Source organism: Lepus europaeus, chromosome 11 (genome assembly GCF_033115175.1).
Source record: "Lepus europaeus isolate LE1 chromosome 11, mLepTim1.pri, whole genome shotgun sequence".
Classification (NCBI taxonomy): Eukaryota; Metazoa; Chordata; class Mammalia; order Lagomorpha; family Leporidae; genus Lepus; species Lepus europaeus.
The window spans coordinates 76,959,949-76,976,843 of record NC_084837.1 but is presented as its reverse complement, the minus strand read 5'-3'; the positions used below and the strand labels follow the sequence as shown (position 1 = coordinate 76,976,843).

Below are 16,895 nucleotides of genomic sequence, written 5' to 3'. Positions count from 1 at the left end.
CAGGAGGAGCCAGGAATTCATCTGGGACACTACAGGAGTGGCAGGGGCCCAAGCACTTGGGCCACCATTTGCTGCCTTCCCAAGAGCATTTGCAAGGAGCTGTATCAGAAGCAGAGGAGCTAGGACTGGAACTGGCATTCCAAAGTAGGATGCCAGGGTCTTGATTATATGTTCTTATTTGTTTTATCAGGCCCTTAGATAATATGATCTAAGTCAATGTTCCATTCCCCCTCCAAATTTTACATTTAAGTAAGCTGAGGCTAGAGAAAATGATTGCCCAAGATCATATTCAATAGTCTTTGGTAGATCTGGGACTAACACCCGTGTTCCATGGCCCCAAATCAGTAGTCATTTGACTAAATCATTTAATTTCCCCATTTTAATTGTTTATTTACTAGCTCTTGTTAAAATGCAGTTATAAGAGATTAGAGGTAAGAATAATTATGATGAATTTCTTATTTAAGATAAGTGCTGCTTTTTATTTATTTTTAATTATTTGGTAATTGCAACTTTTACAGATTGAAGAAGAAGAGAGGAAAAAAATTGAAAGTATTAAAGAAAATGAACGGAAAAAAGCAACTAAAGAATTGGAAGCCTGGAAAGAAAGCCAAAGAAAAGCTGAAGAAAAAAAACGAATTCAGAGACCTGACAAATTATGTCAAGAGAAGCAAACTGAAGAAGAAAGGAAAAAATTAAAACATAAAAGTCTTACTAGGAATGTGGCATCCGGAAATCTTGCCCCAAAAGGTACTGTAATCAATTTAATTAATTTTCTGAAAGAGTGAGTCCTGTTGGTGAAGTACATGCTTACATGACACTGTTTTGTTTGTGTTGAAAGCGGTATTTATTTATCTGAAATGCAGTTACAGAGAGGGAGAGAAAGAGATCTTCGTTTGCTGATTCCCTTCCCCCAAAGGGCTGCAAAAGCTAGGGCTGGGCCAGGCTGGAGCCAGGAGCCAGGAACTCCATCTGGGTCTCACAGTGGGTAGTGGGGTCCCAAGTACTTGTACTGTCTTCCATTGCTTTCCCAGGTTTCTTAGCAGGGAGCTGGATTGTAGGCAGAGCAGCCAGGACTTGAACCAGCACTCAGATATGAGATGCTAATGTCACAAGTGGTGGCTTAACCTGCTGTACCACAACTCCAGCCCCTTTAACATTTTAAGCTGCTAAAACAAAGCAGAATTCTGTATCAAGTAAAAAATATTCATGTATTCATTTTCTAGGGCTTCTGCAACAAATTACCACACACTTTGTTGCTTAAAACAACAGAAATTGGGAGGTACTGGGAGGGTTATTTCCTTCTGCAGGCTCTAAGGGAGAATCTTTGCCATGCCTGTGTCCTAACCTCTCATGAGTATCTTTAATCCTTTGCATTCCTTGGCTTGTAGCTGCATTACCTTTTTTTTTTTTTTTTTTCCTTGACAGGCAGAGTTAGACAGTAAGAGAGAGAGACAGAAAGAAAGGTCTTCCTTCCATTGGTTCACCCCCCACATGGCCACCACGGCCGGTGCACTACACTGATCCGAAGCCAGGAGCCAGGTGCTTCCTCCTGGTCTCCCATGCGGGTGCAGGGCCCAAGCACTTGGGCCATCCTCCACTGACCTCCTAGGCCACAGCAGAGAGCTGGACTGGAAGAGGAGCAACTGGGACAGAATCTGGCGCCCCAACCGGGACTAGAACTAGTACCTCAGGCGGAGGATTAGCCTAGTGAGCTGATTAGCCTAGTGAGCTGAGGTGCTGGCTGCTACATTGCCTTAATCTCTGCTTCTGTCTTTACTGTTCACATGCCTTCCTGTTTGTATCTGTGTAGTCTCTTTTTCTGTCTCTTGTTAGCATATTGGTCATTGGATTTTTGGACTACCCTAAATCCAGAATGATCTCATCTTAACATCCTCAATATAGTCACATTATTCATTTTATTTGAAAGTCAGTTGTACACATACAGAGAGAGAGAGAGCGAGAGAGTGAGAGAGAGATTGATCTTCCATTCACTGATTCACTCCCCAAATGGCCATATCGGCCAGAGCTGAGCCAGGCCAAAGCCAGGACTTCTTCTGGGTCTCCCAACTGGGCACAGGGGCCCAAGCACTTGGGCCATCTTCTGCAGCTTTCCCAGGCTCCTTACCAGGGAGCTGCATTGCAAGTGGAGCAACCGGGACTTGAACTGCTCCCATATGGGATACCACTGCTGCAGACAGCAGTTTAACTGGCTGTGCCACAGTGTCAGCCCCCAAGATTAGCATTTTAATCAATAGACTGAATAAAACAGATTGCCTTCCCCATTCTCTTGATGCCCAGATTGGAGTAAAAGGCTGAGTAAGAGAGAATTCTTTCTCTGTGTGTCTGATTATTTTTGAGCTGGGATGTTGGTCCTTCCTTCAAATGCATACTGCATATGAGTAAATCTCTTTATTTCTATATCTCTATCTGTGTGACTGTCTCTCCTGTTAATTGTTTCTCAGGAGAACCAGATTAATACATCCACATTCACAGGTACCAGAAGTTAGGACTTGAACATATGTTTTTGAGACCACCATTCAACCCTCTTTAATCATATAAAAATAACTGCAAAATAAAATATTTCATTATAAAGGATAATTAAGAGCATTTCTTGCCAGCCAATTTGTTTACAATAAATGCTTAAGAAATTCTTAAGGCTGCAAAGAAGTGATGTTAGGGGGAACTTGGATCTTCAAGAATAAATTGATGAGGGTGGGAGGGCGGTATGGTGGGAAGGATAACTATATTCCTTAAGTTGTACTTATGAAATTTGTATTCATTAAATAAAAGGTTTCTTTGGGGAGGGAAAGAAAAGAAAAGAAAACCTGAAAAAAAAAAAAAAGAATAAATTGAAAGCATTGGAAATGGCAAATTCACAAAACTGAAAGCAGAGTCTTTAAAAGTGTGAACAAAGGGCCGGCGCTGCGCGTAGTGGGCTAAGCCTCCACCTCCATCCAGTATGGGCACCAGTTATTGTCCTGGTTGCTTCTCTTCCAATCTAGCTCTCTACTATGGCCTGGGAAAGCAGTGGAAGTTGGCCCAGGTGCTTGGGTCACTGCATCCGCATGGGAGACCCAGAAGAAGCTCCTGGCTTCAAATTGGCCCAGCTCCAGCCGTTGTAGCCATTTGGAGAGTAAACCAGCAGATGGAAGACCTTTCTCTCTGTCTCTCCCTCTCTCTGTAACTCTACCTCTCAAATGAATAAATAAATCTTAACAAAAAAAAACAAAAAAGAATGCCTGAGAAGCCAATCTCCAGTAACAATAACACAATAATTCCTTAAAAAAAAGTGAACAGTACCTATAAAAGTGAACAGTTAACTATAAAACCAGTTCTCAGACAGTTTGTGTGTGTGTGTGTGTGTGCAATTTGTTGAAATCTTTACTTACTATAGAGTTGGTCTTTGGTGTACAAAGTTAATTGAAAATGAAGCTTAATGGAGGATGGGGGGACTGGCAATGGGAGAAGGGAAGAGGAGGGTTAGGAGAGTGGGTATAGTGGGAAGAATCACTATATTCCTAAAGTTATATTTATGAAATCTGTATTCTTTAAATTTTTAAAAATTGATGGGATTTACAATGCAAATGTAAACTAATGATGTAACTCACTGATCTTTTCTGTTCCAAATATGCTGCTGTGCAACAAATGGCACACCGCTTAAACATAGTAAGAACTGCTGTGAATGAAAACAGTGCACTTCATCAACAACAACAGCAAAAAAGAAATGGAGCAGCTGAGACTAGACCTAGCACCCATAGGGAATGCCAGTGCCACAGGTGGAGTCTTAGCCCACTACGCCATAAACACCTTCATAGACATAACCCAAAACAATGTTTAACCAAATACATAAGAAAATAATAGCAAACTGAATCTTGTAATAAGTAAAATGAGTAGTACCGTATGGCCAGGGAAAATTTATCCTAGGGATGCAAGATTGTTTATCATTTGACACAGTGTAATTCATTGTATTAGCAGAATAAAGAAAAAATATTATCATTTCATTATAACAGAAAGATATTTTATAAAAGCTATCATATTTATGATAAAAATTTCTCAGGAAATTAGAGGAAGGATCTTTCTGAATCTGATAAAAGACCTTGTTCAGGAGACCCATAGCAAACACATTTACTGGGAAATTATTGAGTATTTTGCCCCATAGTTCCAAGAACAAGTCAGGAATATCCAATTTCACCAATTCTGTTTAACATTATACGTTCAGCTTTCGGTTCTATTCAGCATTAGACTTGAAGTCCCAACTATTACATTAAGATAAGAAGAAGAAAAAGGCATAAAGTTTAAAAGGAAGTAAAACTGTAGATGACATGATTTTCTATGTGGAAACCCCTAGAAATATACAACATTGCTACCATAACTAATAACTTTTTAAAATTAATCTTTCTTTTTAAAGATTTTATTTATTTTTTGAGAGGTAAAGTTATAGACAGAGGAAAAGACAGAAAGATCTTCCATCTGCTGGTTACTCCTCAAATGGCCGCAACAGCCAGAGCTGGACTGGTCCAAAGGAACAGGAGTTTCTTCCAGGTCTTCCGTGTGGGTACAGGGGTCCAAGCACTTGGGCCATCTTCCACTGCTTTCCCAGGCAGTAGTAGAGAGCTGGATCAGAAGAGGAGCAACTGGGACTCGAACGGATGCCCATAGGGGATGCTGGCACCACAGGTGGAGGCTTAGCCCATGGCATCATGAATCATGGTAACAAGGTGATCCAATGGGGATAGAAAATCTTAAACAAGATGTTATCTTTTTTTGATTTAAGACTGATTTAGTTGGAAGGCAGAATAATGGAGCCAGCACAATTGCACAGCAGGTTAAGCTACTACCTATAGTGCCAGCATCCATATGGGTATTGGTTCCAGTCCCTGTTGTTTTATTTCTGATCCAGCTCCCTGCTGATGACCTGGGAGAGGCTGTGAAAGATGCCTTAGTGTTTGGGCTTCTGCACCCATGTGGGAGACACAGAAGAAGTTCCTGGCTCCTGGCTTCGGCCTGGCCCAGCTCCAGCCATTGCAGCCATTTGGGGAGTGAACCAGCAGATAGAAGATCTGTCTGTCTCTCTCTCTCTCTCTCTCTCTATCTCTGTAAATCTGCCTTTCAAATAAATAATAAACTCTTTTTAAAAAGAAAGAAGGAAAGAAAGAATAACAGAGAGAGAGAGAGAGACAGAGAAACATCTGTCATCTGGTTCACTCCCCCATTGGCCACACTCACCAGGGCTGGGCTAGGCCAGAGCCAGGAGCTTTTTCTGGATCTCCCACATGGGACCCAAGTTTTTGGGCCATGCTCCATTGCTTTCCCAGGCACATTAGAAGTCCACTGGATTGGAAGTAAAGCAACTGGGACTTGAACCTGCGCCCATCTGGGATTCTGGCTTTACAGGATGTGTTTTAACCCACTGCACCACGATTCTGGCCCTGTACATGTTGGTCTTTATGGAAATAAATGAATGATACTTGCTTCACTATATGCATGCTATGTATGGAAAAAGACAACCCAGTTAAAAACAATTGGACAAAAATTTGAATGAACATTTCACAAAAGAAGATATGTGAATGGCAATTAAACCACATAGAAAGATGTTCAGGATCATTAGTCATCAGGGAAATGCAAATTAAAATCACAGTGAGACACAGTGTATACCCATTAAAGTGGCTAAAATGAAAGAGTTCATTAGAGACTGGCGCCGTGGCTCACTAGGTTAATCCTCTGCCTGCAGTGCTGGCATCCCATTTGGGTGCCAGGTTCTAGTCCCTGTTTCTCCTCTTCCAGTCTAGCTCTCTGCTGTGACCCGGGAGTGCAGTGGAGGATGGCCCAGGTGCTTGGGCCCCTGCACCTGCATGGGAGACCAGGAGGAAGCACCTGGCTCCTGGCTTCAGATCAGCGCAGTTCTGGCTGTTGCGGCCATTTGGGGAGTGAATCAACAGAAGGAAGACCTTTCTGTCTGTCTCACTGTCTGTAACTCTACCTGTCAAATAAATAAATTTTTAAAATCTAAAAAACAAAAAAAAGAGTTCATCAGTGCCAGCTGTTGTTGATGTGCTGCACTGGAATTCTTATTCATTGCTGGTAGGAATAGAAGATGCTAGAACCACTTTTGATGAGTGTTTGGGGCAGTTTCTTTAAAAGTTGTATAGCTGAGCCATTCTAGTCTTAGATATGTACAGAAGTGAAATGTGTCCACCTAAAGACATTCAGGTGTTTATAGCAGCTTTGTTCATAATAGCACATAACTGGAACAACCCGAATGCCCATCAGTAGGTGAATGAATGAACAAACCCTCACGTATTAATAAAATAGACTGTTATTGTGCAATACAAAGGCTGCTGATGCACACATGAATGAGTCACAGAATTATGCTGAACAAAGGCTCCAGCATGAAATAGTCAATACTGTATGAAATTTTAAAAGTACTAATTTATGGTGACTGGAATCCGATCCGTGGTTGTCTTGAGCCAGAGGTGAATGGAAAGGTGGGTTTCCAGGGAGGTCAAGAGTTCTTGGAGGTGATGAAGTTGTTTGTCTTGATTGTGATTATTGTTTCATGCATGTGTGCAGTTGTCAGAGCTCAATTTACTTTAAAATGAAATCAGGTTATTGTACATAAATGATTGTGCATCAGTTATTTGTCGAAGCTAACTAACAATATGGTTTATTGGTAATAGCTTTAGCAGAGAAGCAGCAAAGACTACTATTATTCCCCGAGCTATGCTTACTGTAGCAGGACTACCGTGGCCGTCCCACAACAGGGCTACATTTGACATTCTCTGTCCTTGTGCTGTTGCTCAGAGGGCCAGGAAGAGGGAGTTAACGAACACTGAAGTGACCGTCCGACTGCAGGGGCTTCCCTGCCTCCTTAGAAAGAGCTTTGTTTGAAAAAGGAAGCCTCGGGGTGGGTGTTGTGGCTTAGCAGGCTGCTCCACATCCGATCCAGCTCCCTGCCAGTGGCCTTGGAAAAGTAGTGGAGGATGGCTCAAGTGCTTGGGCCCCCTGCCACCCACATGATAGACCTAGAAGAAGTTCCTGGCTCCTGGCTTCAGCCTGGGTCACTTCTGGCCATCGTGGCCATCTGGGGAGGGAACCAGCAGGTGGAAGATCTCTCTCCCTCTCTCTCTGTAACTCTTCTTTTCAGATAAACAAATAAATCTTAACAAATAAAAAGGAATCCTCTGAGTCCGGCACTATGGCTGTTAAGTTAAGCTTTCCCCTTCGGCACCAGCATCCCATAGAGATGCCAGTTCCTGCCTGGATGATCCTCTTTGAATCCAGCTCCTTGCTAATAACCTGGGAAAGCAGTGGAAGTGTTTGGGCCCTTGTACCCCCATGGGAGACCCTGAAGAAGCTCTTGGCTCCTGGCTCCTGGCTCCTGGCTCCTGGCTTTGGGTAGGCCCAGCCCCAGCCATTGTGGTGGAGTGAACCAGCAAATGAAAGACCTCTCTCTATCTCTCCCTCTCTATCTATATCTCTTCCTGTCAAATAAATAAATAACTCTTAAAAAGAAACCTCTGGGCTGGCGCCGTGGCTTAACAGGCTAATCTTGCGCTTTGCGGCGCCGGCACACCTGGTTCTAGTCCCAGTTGGGGCGCCGGATTCTGTCCTGGTTGCCCCTCTTCCAGGCCAGCTCTCTGCTGTGGCCCGGGAAGGCAGTGGAGGATGGCCCAAGTCCTTGGGCCCTGCACCCGCATGAGAGACCAGGAGGAAGCACCTGGCTCCTGGCTTCGGATCAACGAGCTGCGCCGGTTGCAGCGGCCATTGGAGGGTGAACCAACGGCAAAAAGGAAGACCTTTCTCTCTCTCTTTCTCTCTCACTATCCACTCTGCCTGGCAAAAAAAAAAAAAAAAAAAAAAAGAAACCTCTGGAGCTTAGCTGTCTACTTACACACTGCTAAAAGCTTGATGAGACGAGAGGGGAGCCTTCATTATCAAGTTGGAAGAACTAGGTACTGCTAAAAGTGTGGGCTAAATGGATGACTGAAGGAAATAAGAAGGTTGGTTGAAAGTACCTAAGCAGAGTCTGACTACTGGATCTTCTCCTGTGTGGCAGGAGTTTGGAGGTTTATTTTTTATGCCATTGAAGATGAGTTGGGCTTATCCTCTGAAAACTGAAAAGATTAAGTGCAACTTATGCAAGTCTTCATTGTGAAAATCTAAATACTGATTCAAGAGATTGTTTTGTCTTTACTCCTATCCTGTCCATTTTGCTCTTGCACATACAGTGTGTACAGGAACAATTCACTGGCATTCCCCCTACAGGGAAGCTGACCAGAGTAAGATGCAAAAAGTACTCACATCTGTAATGGCCCAGCTGACTCACCCTGCCGAAGCTCACTGGTCAACAGGCTTCATTCTTGCACACAGAACTTCCAGTCAGAACCTTTACTCTGAGCAGGTAGCTAAGAAACAGAAAAACGCAACTTGGAACAACCCAATAATGTAGGAAACAGAAGAAAACCAAAGGAACTAATTCATGACCTCAGAAAGATGAGAACATATTTTAATCTTTAAACCAGAACATAGGACTATAACAAAGAATCTTGAGGGAATAAAAATGTTTAGAAATTAAAGATGTGATTAAAATAAAAAATATATCAAAGGGTTGGAATATGGTCAAGAAAATATTTCAGAAAGTAGAACAAAGAGATTTAAAATACGACAGAGAAAGCACTAGAAGGGGCAGGCATTTGGCCTCACAGTTAAGATGCCTGTGTATCGTATTGGAGCGCCTGTGTTGCATACCTGACTCTGACTCCTGACTCCAGTGTCCTGCTTTTCATGCATGCCCTAGGAGGCAGCGGAGATGGCTCAAGGAATTGGCTGCCACTCCCGTGGGAGACCTAGACAGATGGCCCCGCTCCCAGCTTCTGCTTCTGGCCTTTGAGGCTATTTAGGGAATGAGCCAGTGAATGATAGACATCTCTCTCACTCGCTCTTTCTTTGCTCCCTTCCCCCCATCTCTTTCCCTCTTCCTTTCAAATAAATAAATGAACTTTATTAAAATAACGTTCGGGGCCAGCGCTGTGGCATAGCAGGTAAAGCTGCCACCTGAAGTGCTGACATCCCATATGGTTGCCGATTCTAGTCCCGGCTGCTCCACTTCTGATCCAGCTCTCTGCTGTGGCCTGGGAAAGCAGTAGAAGATGGCCCAAGTCCTTGGGCCCCTGCATCTGCATGGGAGACCTGGAAGAAGCTCCTGGTTCCTGGCTTCGGATCGGTGCAGCTCCGGCCGTTGCAGCCAATTGGGGAGTGAACCAGCAGATGGAAGACCTCTCTTTCTCTGCCTCTCCTTCTCTCTGTAAATCTGACTTTCAAATAAAATACATAAGTCTTTTTAAAAATAGCATTCATATTTTTGGTGTATTCTCCACTGTTTTAGAAAACTCAACAGTTTTTCATTTTGCCCTCAAATTCCCCAGTCACAGGTCCTTAATTTTACTTTTCATATTCTGGTATGTTTCTTTGTGTGGTTTGTGTAGAAAAGCTGGTTAAGTGATAAGGGCTGAATCACTGCATACCTCTAGGAATGTCCTTGCCTTGGTAAGTAAGCAATAATTTACTCGGGCATAAATTCCCTGGGACATTGTATTTAGGTAGTTCAAGCTAACCATTGTAATGAACAGATCTAAAATTACAGATCAAACAAGATAGCAATTTAGCTCTCTATAGTAGGGCAGTTTGTTCTACAGCAGTGATCAGTGGATTATCCAGGCCTCAGACGTCCACAGACGTCCAGGCTGGTGCAGTTTTCCTCGGTCGTCACATGATTTGGCTACCACCTCTGGGTCCAGGACACTTTTTTACTTCCATGCTCTTCTCCTTTGAAATGTCTAATCGGGCACTTTTGCAGTTTTTAAATTGGAAATTGTTTTTGTCTTATTTGTTTATTTCCTATCAATAGTATTGCTATCTGTCCCTTTGTTTCAAATTTTTCACCAGTTTTGATATTTGCCTTTATACCTCTTTCATATTTTTGGTACTTTTATGGATTATTTTAAGCTACTTTTCCTTCCTTTTATTAATTTAGACTATATTCCAGTGTATAGATTAATTTCTCCTCTTATATTGGCTTCTTTTAAGATTTTTTTTTTTTTTTTTTTTTTGAGAGGCAGAGTTACAGAGAGAGAGATGGAGAGACAGACAAAGAGTTTTTCTATCTGCTTGTTCACTCCCCCAAATGACCATAATGGCCAGGTCTGGGCCAGGCTGAAACCAGGATCCTGGAACTCCATCTGGGTCTCTCACATGGGTGACCCGGGCCCAGGCACCTGCGCCATCCTCCTGTGCTTTCCTAGGCAAATTAGCAGGGAGCTAGATTGGAAGTGGAACAGCTGGGACTCAAAGCAGCGCTCACATGGAATACTGACATCACGGATGTCCCAGACAGCCACTTAACCTGCTGTGCCACACTGCAGCCCCCTCTTGTGTTGATTCCACAACCATTGCATCTATCCACCTTTATAATAACATGCAGCTTTTCATTTGCATCCTTTGCCTGTTCTCATTAGTTCTCTCCAGTAGCTGAAAGACTTCTGCACTATCACAAGAAAAGTGTATAGGAGATATTGCTACAGAAGCTTGAGGAAATCGAGGAGGAATTGGCTGAGATGGCTTTGCCTAGGTACTTACCTTGAGTTGACATAGAGTTGCTCAGAGTGCCTCTGCTGTATTTGGTGTGGACTAGAGCTGTGGTGTAACAAAGAGAACCCCAGAAAAGTAGCTGCAGTCATTGATTACGGAATAGATGACCAGCTGTCATATCATCAGTGATGGATATATATTACTTCTTGCAGAAAACACTTTTGGCTTATTGAAGATTTTGGATTTAGCTCCAAAGTCAGTTTGGTTAACTAGAAGATGTAAAATAAATGACTTATTTGCTTACCATTGTTTTTAAAGGGGGAAATTCAGGAAATATGTTTGTTGAGAAGTTAAAGGAAGATCGCATTCCTGCTCCTCGCTCTGCCGGCAATATCAAAATCAACTTTACCCCTCGAGTATTCCCAACTGCTCTCCGTGAATCACAAGTAGCAGAAGAAGAGGAGGTAGATATACTTGCTTTGGTTAAATAGCAACAAATGAAAATTACTTTATTTGTATTTTATCTATTGAATCTAGCGCTGGTTCTGAATTTCTTAAGTATTTGTTACTTTAAAGATAATGTCATGAATGTATTTTAGTATTTCCTAAAAAGAAAATATATTTTGCAGATTTTTTTTACTCTGTAATACTGATGAGAGCATATTGATTTAATATACAGTATTGCTAAGGCCGGTGCTCTGGCACAGCAGGTTATAGCCACAAAGCTGCACTGCCAGCATCCCATATGGCACTAATTTGAGTCCTGGCTGCTCTGCTTCTGATCTGTTCCTTGATAATGCACCTTGGAAAGCAGTGGAGAATGTCTCAGGTGCTTGGGCCCCTGCACCCATGTGGGAGATCCAGATGAAGCTCCTGGCTCCTGGCTTCTGACTTTGGCCTGGCCCAACCTGGTTGTTGCGGCCATCTGGGGAGTGAACCAGCCGGTGGAAGATCTCTCTCTGTGTCTCTCCTCAATCTGCCTTTCAAATAAATAGATAAATCTTAAAAATATATATAGCACTGTTGCTTATTCCAAGGGATAAATTATTGTATTAGTCACTAATTTGATAAAGTACATTATTTTTAATAGTAAAATTAGAAGTTTTGAAGTAGTACATATTTTGGAAAGGAGAGATTTGGAGATTGCTATTAACATTATCAGTAATGGCTATTTCTAATGTGATATTTTGAAATTAAACATTTTTAAAGTTTTTTTTTTAAATTTATTTGAAAGGCAGAGTTACACACAGTGAAGAGACTGTCAAAAAGAGAGGGATCTTCCATCCACTGGTTCACTCCCGAAATGATTGCTACCACCCAGGCTGGGCCAGGTGGAAGCCAAGAGCCAGGAGCTTCTTCCCAGTCTCCCCCGTGGTTCAGGGGCCCACATACTTGGGCCATCTTTCTCTGCTTTACCAGGCATATCAGCAGGGAGCTGGGTCAGAAGTGGAACAGCTGGGACTCAAACCAGCACTCGTATGGGATGCAGGAGTTACAGATGACAACTTTACCTGCTATGCCACAATGCCGGCCCCAAACATCTTTTGTTCATTTATAAATATTATGTCTTCAATAACAAAACAAACAACCCAGTTAAGAGATGGGCCAAGGACTTCAACAAACATTTTTCAAAAGAGGAAATCCAAATGGCCAACAGACACATGAAAAAATGTTCAGGATCACTAGCTGTCAAGGAAATGCAAATCAAAACCACAATGAGATTTCACCTCACCCCAGTTAGAATGGCTCACATACAGAAATCTACCAACAACAGATGCTGGCGAGGATGTGGAGAAAAAGGGACACTAACCCACTGGTGGTGGGAATGTAAACTGGTAAAGCCACTATGGAAGACAGTATGGAGATACCTCAAAAATCTGAATAGAGACCTACCATATGACCTGTCCATCCCACTCCTGGGAATTTGCCCAAGGGCAATGAAATCAGTAAACAAAAGAGCTGTCTGCGCCTCCATGTTTATTGCAGCTCAATTCACAATAGCTAAGATATGGAATCAACCTAAATGTGCATCAGCTGAAGACTGGATAAAGAAATATGTACACTAGGCTGGCGCCATGGCTCAACAGGCTAATCCTCCGCCTTGCGGTGCCGGCACACCGGGTTCTAGTCCTGGTCGGGGCGCCGGATTCTGTCCCGGTTGCCCCTCTTCCAGGCCAGCTCTCTGCTATGGCCCGGGAGTGCAGTGGAGGATGGCCCAAGTGCTTGGGCCCTGTACCCCATGGGAGACCAGGAGAAGCACCTGGCTCCTGCCTTCGGATCAGCGCGGTGCGGCGGCCATTAGAGGGTGAACCAACGGCAAAGGAAGACCTTTCTCTCTGTCTCTCTCTCTCACTGTCCACTCTGCCTGTCAAAAAAAAAAAAAAAAGAAAAAGAAAAATTAAAAAAAAAAAAAGCAATATGTACACTATGGAATACTACACAGCAGTAGAAAAAAATGAAATCTGGTCATTTGAAACAAAATGAAGGAATCTGGAAAACTTCATACTGAGTGAAATAAGCCAGTCCAAAAGGGATAAATACCATATGCTCTCCCTGATCTGTGAGAATTAATAGTGCTCCTAAAACGAAAGCTATAGAAGTGAAATTGACAAGTTTAGAAACAGTGATTTGAGTAGCCCTCATCCTATTGAGGGACTTTTTTTATTTCCTTTTTTTTCTTTGTTTTCTTTCCTTTTCTTCATACTATATGTTGAACTCTTTATGTAACATAGAGTTAATTGTATGCATATAAAGTCAATTGCAAATAGATTCCAGTAAAAAATAAAAGGAGAAATAAGAGAGGGAGGGGGTAGTTTATAACTGTAAATGTGTATAGTTCTGCATGCAGTCCTACGGACTTGCTTCTAAGGGTGCAGCTTAAAAACTTGTCATGGGACTCCCATTCAAATTGGTAGTAAAAATGCCATCTTAATTGTTAAAGTGATCATATTAAGTGTTAAAGTCAACATATAGATGGGATTAAGTGTAAAAGAGATCATATAAATAACATCAAAGTGCCTAGTAATAATAATAGACAATTAAACAGGAGGGAATGTCCAATATGAGAATTAGTCCAAACAGCAGACTCCTAGATTGACATTCACTGTAAATAACACTGTAATAAACATTCTGACCTCAGAATCCATCCTTAAGGCTTTCTGGTCCGGCTGAAAGGCCTGTGAGAGCATTCCAGACATGGAAAGCCAAGACTTGGTAGCAAAAAATATCCTACATGAAAGATCTCTGTGAGACCTCAATGGAAAGAAGGGGCCATCAAAGAAGGATGTATTTTTCTCTGAACGGAGAGAACTTCCACTTTGTTTATGGCCATATCCAAATACTGATGGAGTCTGTGGTCACAAAAGGATTCCATGGCCCTGGCAGCTCATGACAAGAGCCTCAGGTGATCACTGACGTCATGAATAAGAGTGTCGATTGTTAAATCAACAACAGGAGTCACTGTGCACTTGTTCCCCATGTAGGACCTCTGTCCTTAATGTGTTGTACTGTGGGAATTAATGGTAAAACTAGTCTTCAAATGGTACTTTATACTTTCTCTGTGTGTTTGGGTGCAAACTGTTGAAATCTTTACTCAGTATAGAGTTGATATTCTGTTTATAAAGATAATTAAAAGTGAATCTTAATGAAGAATGGGATGGGAGAGGGAGTAGGATATGGGATGGTTTGGGGGTGGGAGGGCGGGTATGGGGGGAAGAACCGCTATAATCCAAAATTGTACTTATGAAATTTATATTTACTAAATAAAAGCTTTCCATAAAAAAAGGGGGAGCGGTCTGAGTAGAGCAGATTGTAATAAAGGGGTGAGCCTGGCTCCTCTCCTCCCTGGCTGCTTGTCTTGCCTCGTGATCTCTCTCTGTCTCAGGTGGGAGGGGAGGGACACTTACACCATGTGATGCCCCTGCTGTGTTACGGTGTAGGCAGAGTGCCCTCCCAGTCTTGGACTGTCGGCTGAAAGCCTCCTTCCCTGTGAAGTGCCCGCCTCAGGTATTTTGTCATAGTGACACAAGATGGACTGAAGCCGTCCACTCTTCTTTCAGTGGCTGCACAAGCAGGCCGAGGCACGAAGAGCAATGAATGCGGATATTCCTGAGCTTTCTGATTTGAAAGAAGAGGAAAAGAATCCAGAGTGGTTGAAGGACAAAGGAAAGTGAGTTGTTGGAATTCTGGTCATGAAATTTGTCATGTGTATAGACATCAGTACTTACCACATTCTCTGGATACTTTGGCAAATGTGTGCATTGTTGTTAGAGAGAATACAAAGCAAATTAGGTCGGCAGGGCCTTCATAGTAAAAATTTCAGATAATATAACTAGGCCAGTTACTGCTTTTATGTGCTTTTCTCTTTAAATATCATAAAGTAAAAAATATATCTTTTGGGATGCTTATTAAAGTGACTTTTATATTTAATATACACCCTTCCTTATACCTCCATTTAAAAACAGGATTTTTCTTAAAAAAAGAACCAACTTTTTTGGTTATTCATATCCATTTTTGAAATATTATTGTATTATCTATAAATGATCATTTTATAGTGAAGCAGTCATTGTATTATTTATATAAGACCTTGTATGTGATTTTATGATACCTTCTGAGTGAAGATTTGAGTTAATATTTTGAGACACCTGTGGATATTATTTATTGTACACACTTCCTGTAAGATTTATTTATTTATTTATTTGAAAAGCAAAGTTACAGAGAGAAAGAGAAAGAGAGACAGAGGTCTTCCATCTGCTGGTTCACTCTCCCCAAATGGCTGCAATGGCCAGAGCTAGGCTAATTTGAAGCCAGGAGCCAGGAGCTTCTTCCTGGTATTCCTACGTGGGAATTCCACCGCTTTCTCAGGCCATAGCAGAGAGCTGGAGCAGAAATGGAGCAGCCAGGACTTGCACCTGTACCTGTATGGGATGCTGGCACTGCAAGCGACGGCTTTGCCCAGTGCCAGCCCCTCTGCTCTTTCTTGGTCTTTTCTACTGTCTGTTACACCTCCGGGAATTGGTGTGGAACTGGCCGCTCTGCTGAAGGGCAGAACCCTGGGGCTGACAGATTGCATCTTCTTGCTCCCAACAATAGAAGCAGGTGTGATCTTTCTTTCTGTTTCTCTCCTTCCTTCCTCTGCATTTGTTCAGCCATTAAGTAGACATCTAATGATTGCTAGACACTTGCCATACTATCAGATGGTCACTGAACTACAGAAATCAGGAGGGAGACATACACAAGTGCTTATGACACTGTATGGAAAATGCAGTAACTTAGATAAGAACAAGGTAGCGTGAGAGTACAGAACAGGGATTCCCTAACCCTAAGCAGGAGAAGGTTGACTCAGGAAAAGCTTTCTAGAGAAAGTAACAGTTACACATGAAATTTGTGTACCTTAAATAAAATTAGAGAGGAGGGGAGGGAGGGAGAAGCAGAAGGACTGTACACACACACACACACACACAAGAAAGAGTAGCACTTGAACTCTCCTTAATGATAAGGCATGGTGTCAGGAGGAGTAGAAAGGAAGGTATTCCTTTCAGACAGAGGTAAGAAAGCAAAAGCCCAGGAACAGTTTGTAACATGGCACAGGCCAGGAACTATGGATTAGTTATTCTGTGTTAGAACATAAAATTTGATCCTAGAAGAATAGGCAGGAACTTCTTGTACTTGGTTAAGATTCTAGGATTTTATCCTGTCAGGCAGGAAAAGAAATTTGTTTCAGAAACCCTGGCAAAGGTTTTGAACAATAACATTGTCATAGAGAAGTGGAAGTTTTGATAAATAATTCGGAGGTAAAACAAGCAGAATTTCTTGGTTGGTTGTTGGGGGTGAGAGGAGTTTTTGTGGGTGACTTCTAGGTTTCCAGTGTTAATGATTAGTGTGTGAGGCCACCCGCTGAATTAGAGAATACTTAAAGAGGAGCTAGTTAGGAGGGAAATGCAAATAAGTTTGGTTTGGAGTATACTGAGTTTTCACTCTCTCTTAAGAATTCCCATTTGGGTGATAGAATGCAGCAAGTTTGAAGCTCAGGCGAGAGGCCCCCACTGTAGATATATTTTTGGAAAGGGGGGGTTATCAGCATTTTTTGTAGTAGTTTAACTTGTTAGAGTAAGTATTTAAAAAAGGATCTCTAGGCCAGCGCCGCGGCTCAATAGGCTAATCCTCCGCCTGCAGCACCGGCACCCCGGGTTCTAGTCCCGGTTGGGGCGCTGGATTCTGTCCCAGCTGCTCCTCTTCCAGTCCAGCTCCCTGCTGTGGTCCGAGAGTGCAGTGGAGGATGGCCCAGGTCCTTGGGCCCTGCACCCGCA

At 42.5% G+C, this 16,895-nt stretch overlaps 1 protein-coding gene across 4 annotated transcripts in view; it reads left to right on the top strand.

Annotated features, from left to right (window-relative positions):
- Window positions 1-16,895, top strand: part of DNAAF4 (dynein axonemal assembly factor 4) — an 84,272-nt gene that overhangs the window by 32,478 nt on the left and 34,899 nt on the right. For all 4 annotated transcript variants that reach the window (XM_062205958.1, XM_062205959.1, XM_062205957.1 and 1 more), the window contains exons 4-6: window positions 519-747; window positions 10,906-11,051; window positions 14,646-14,755. In XM_062205958.1, coding sequence (XP_062061942.1) covers window positions 519-747; window positions 10,906-11,051; window positions 14,646-14,755 — 485 coding nt within the window. The remainder of the gene's footprint in view (window positions 1-518; window positions 748-10,905; window positions 11,052-14,645; window positions 14,756-16,895) is intronic.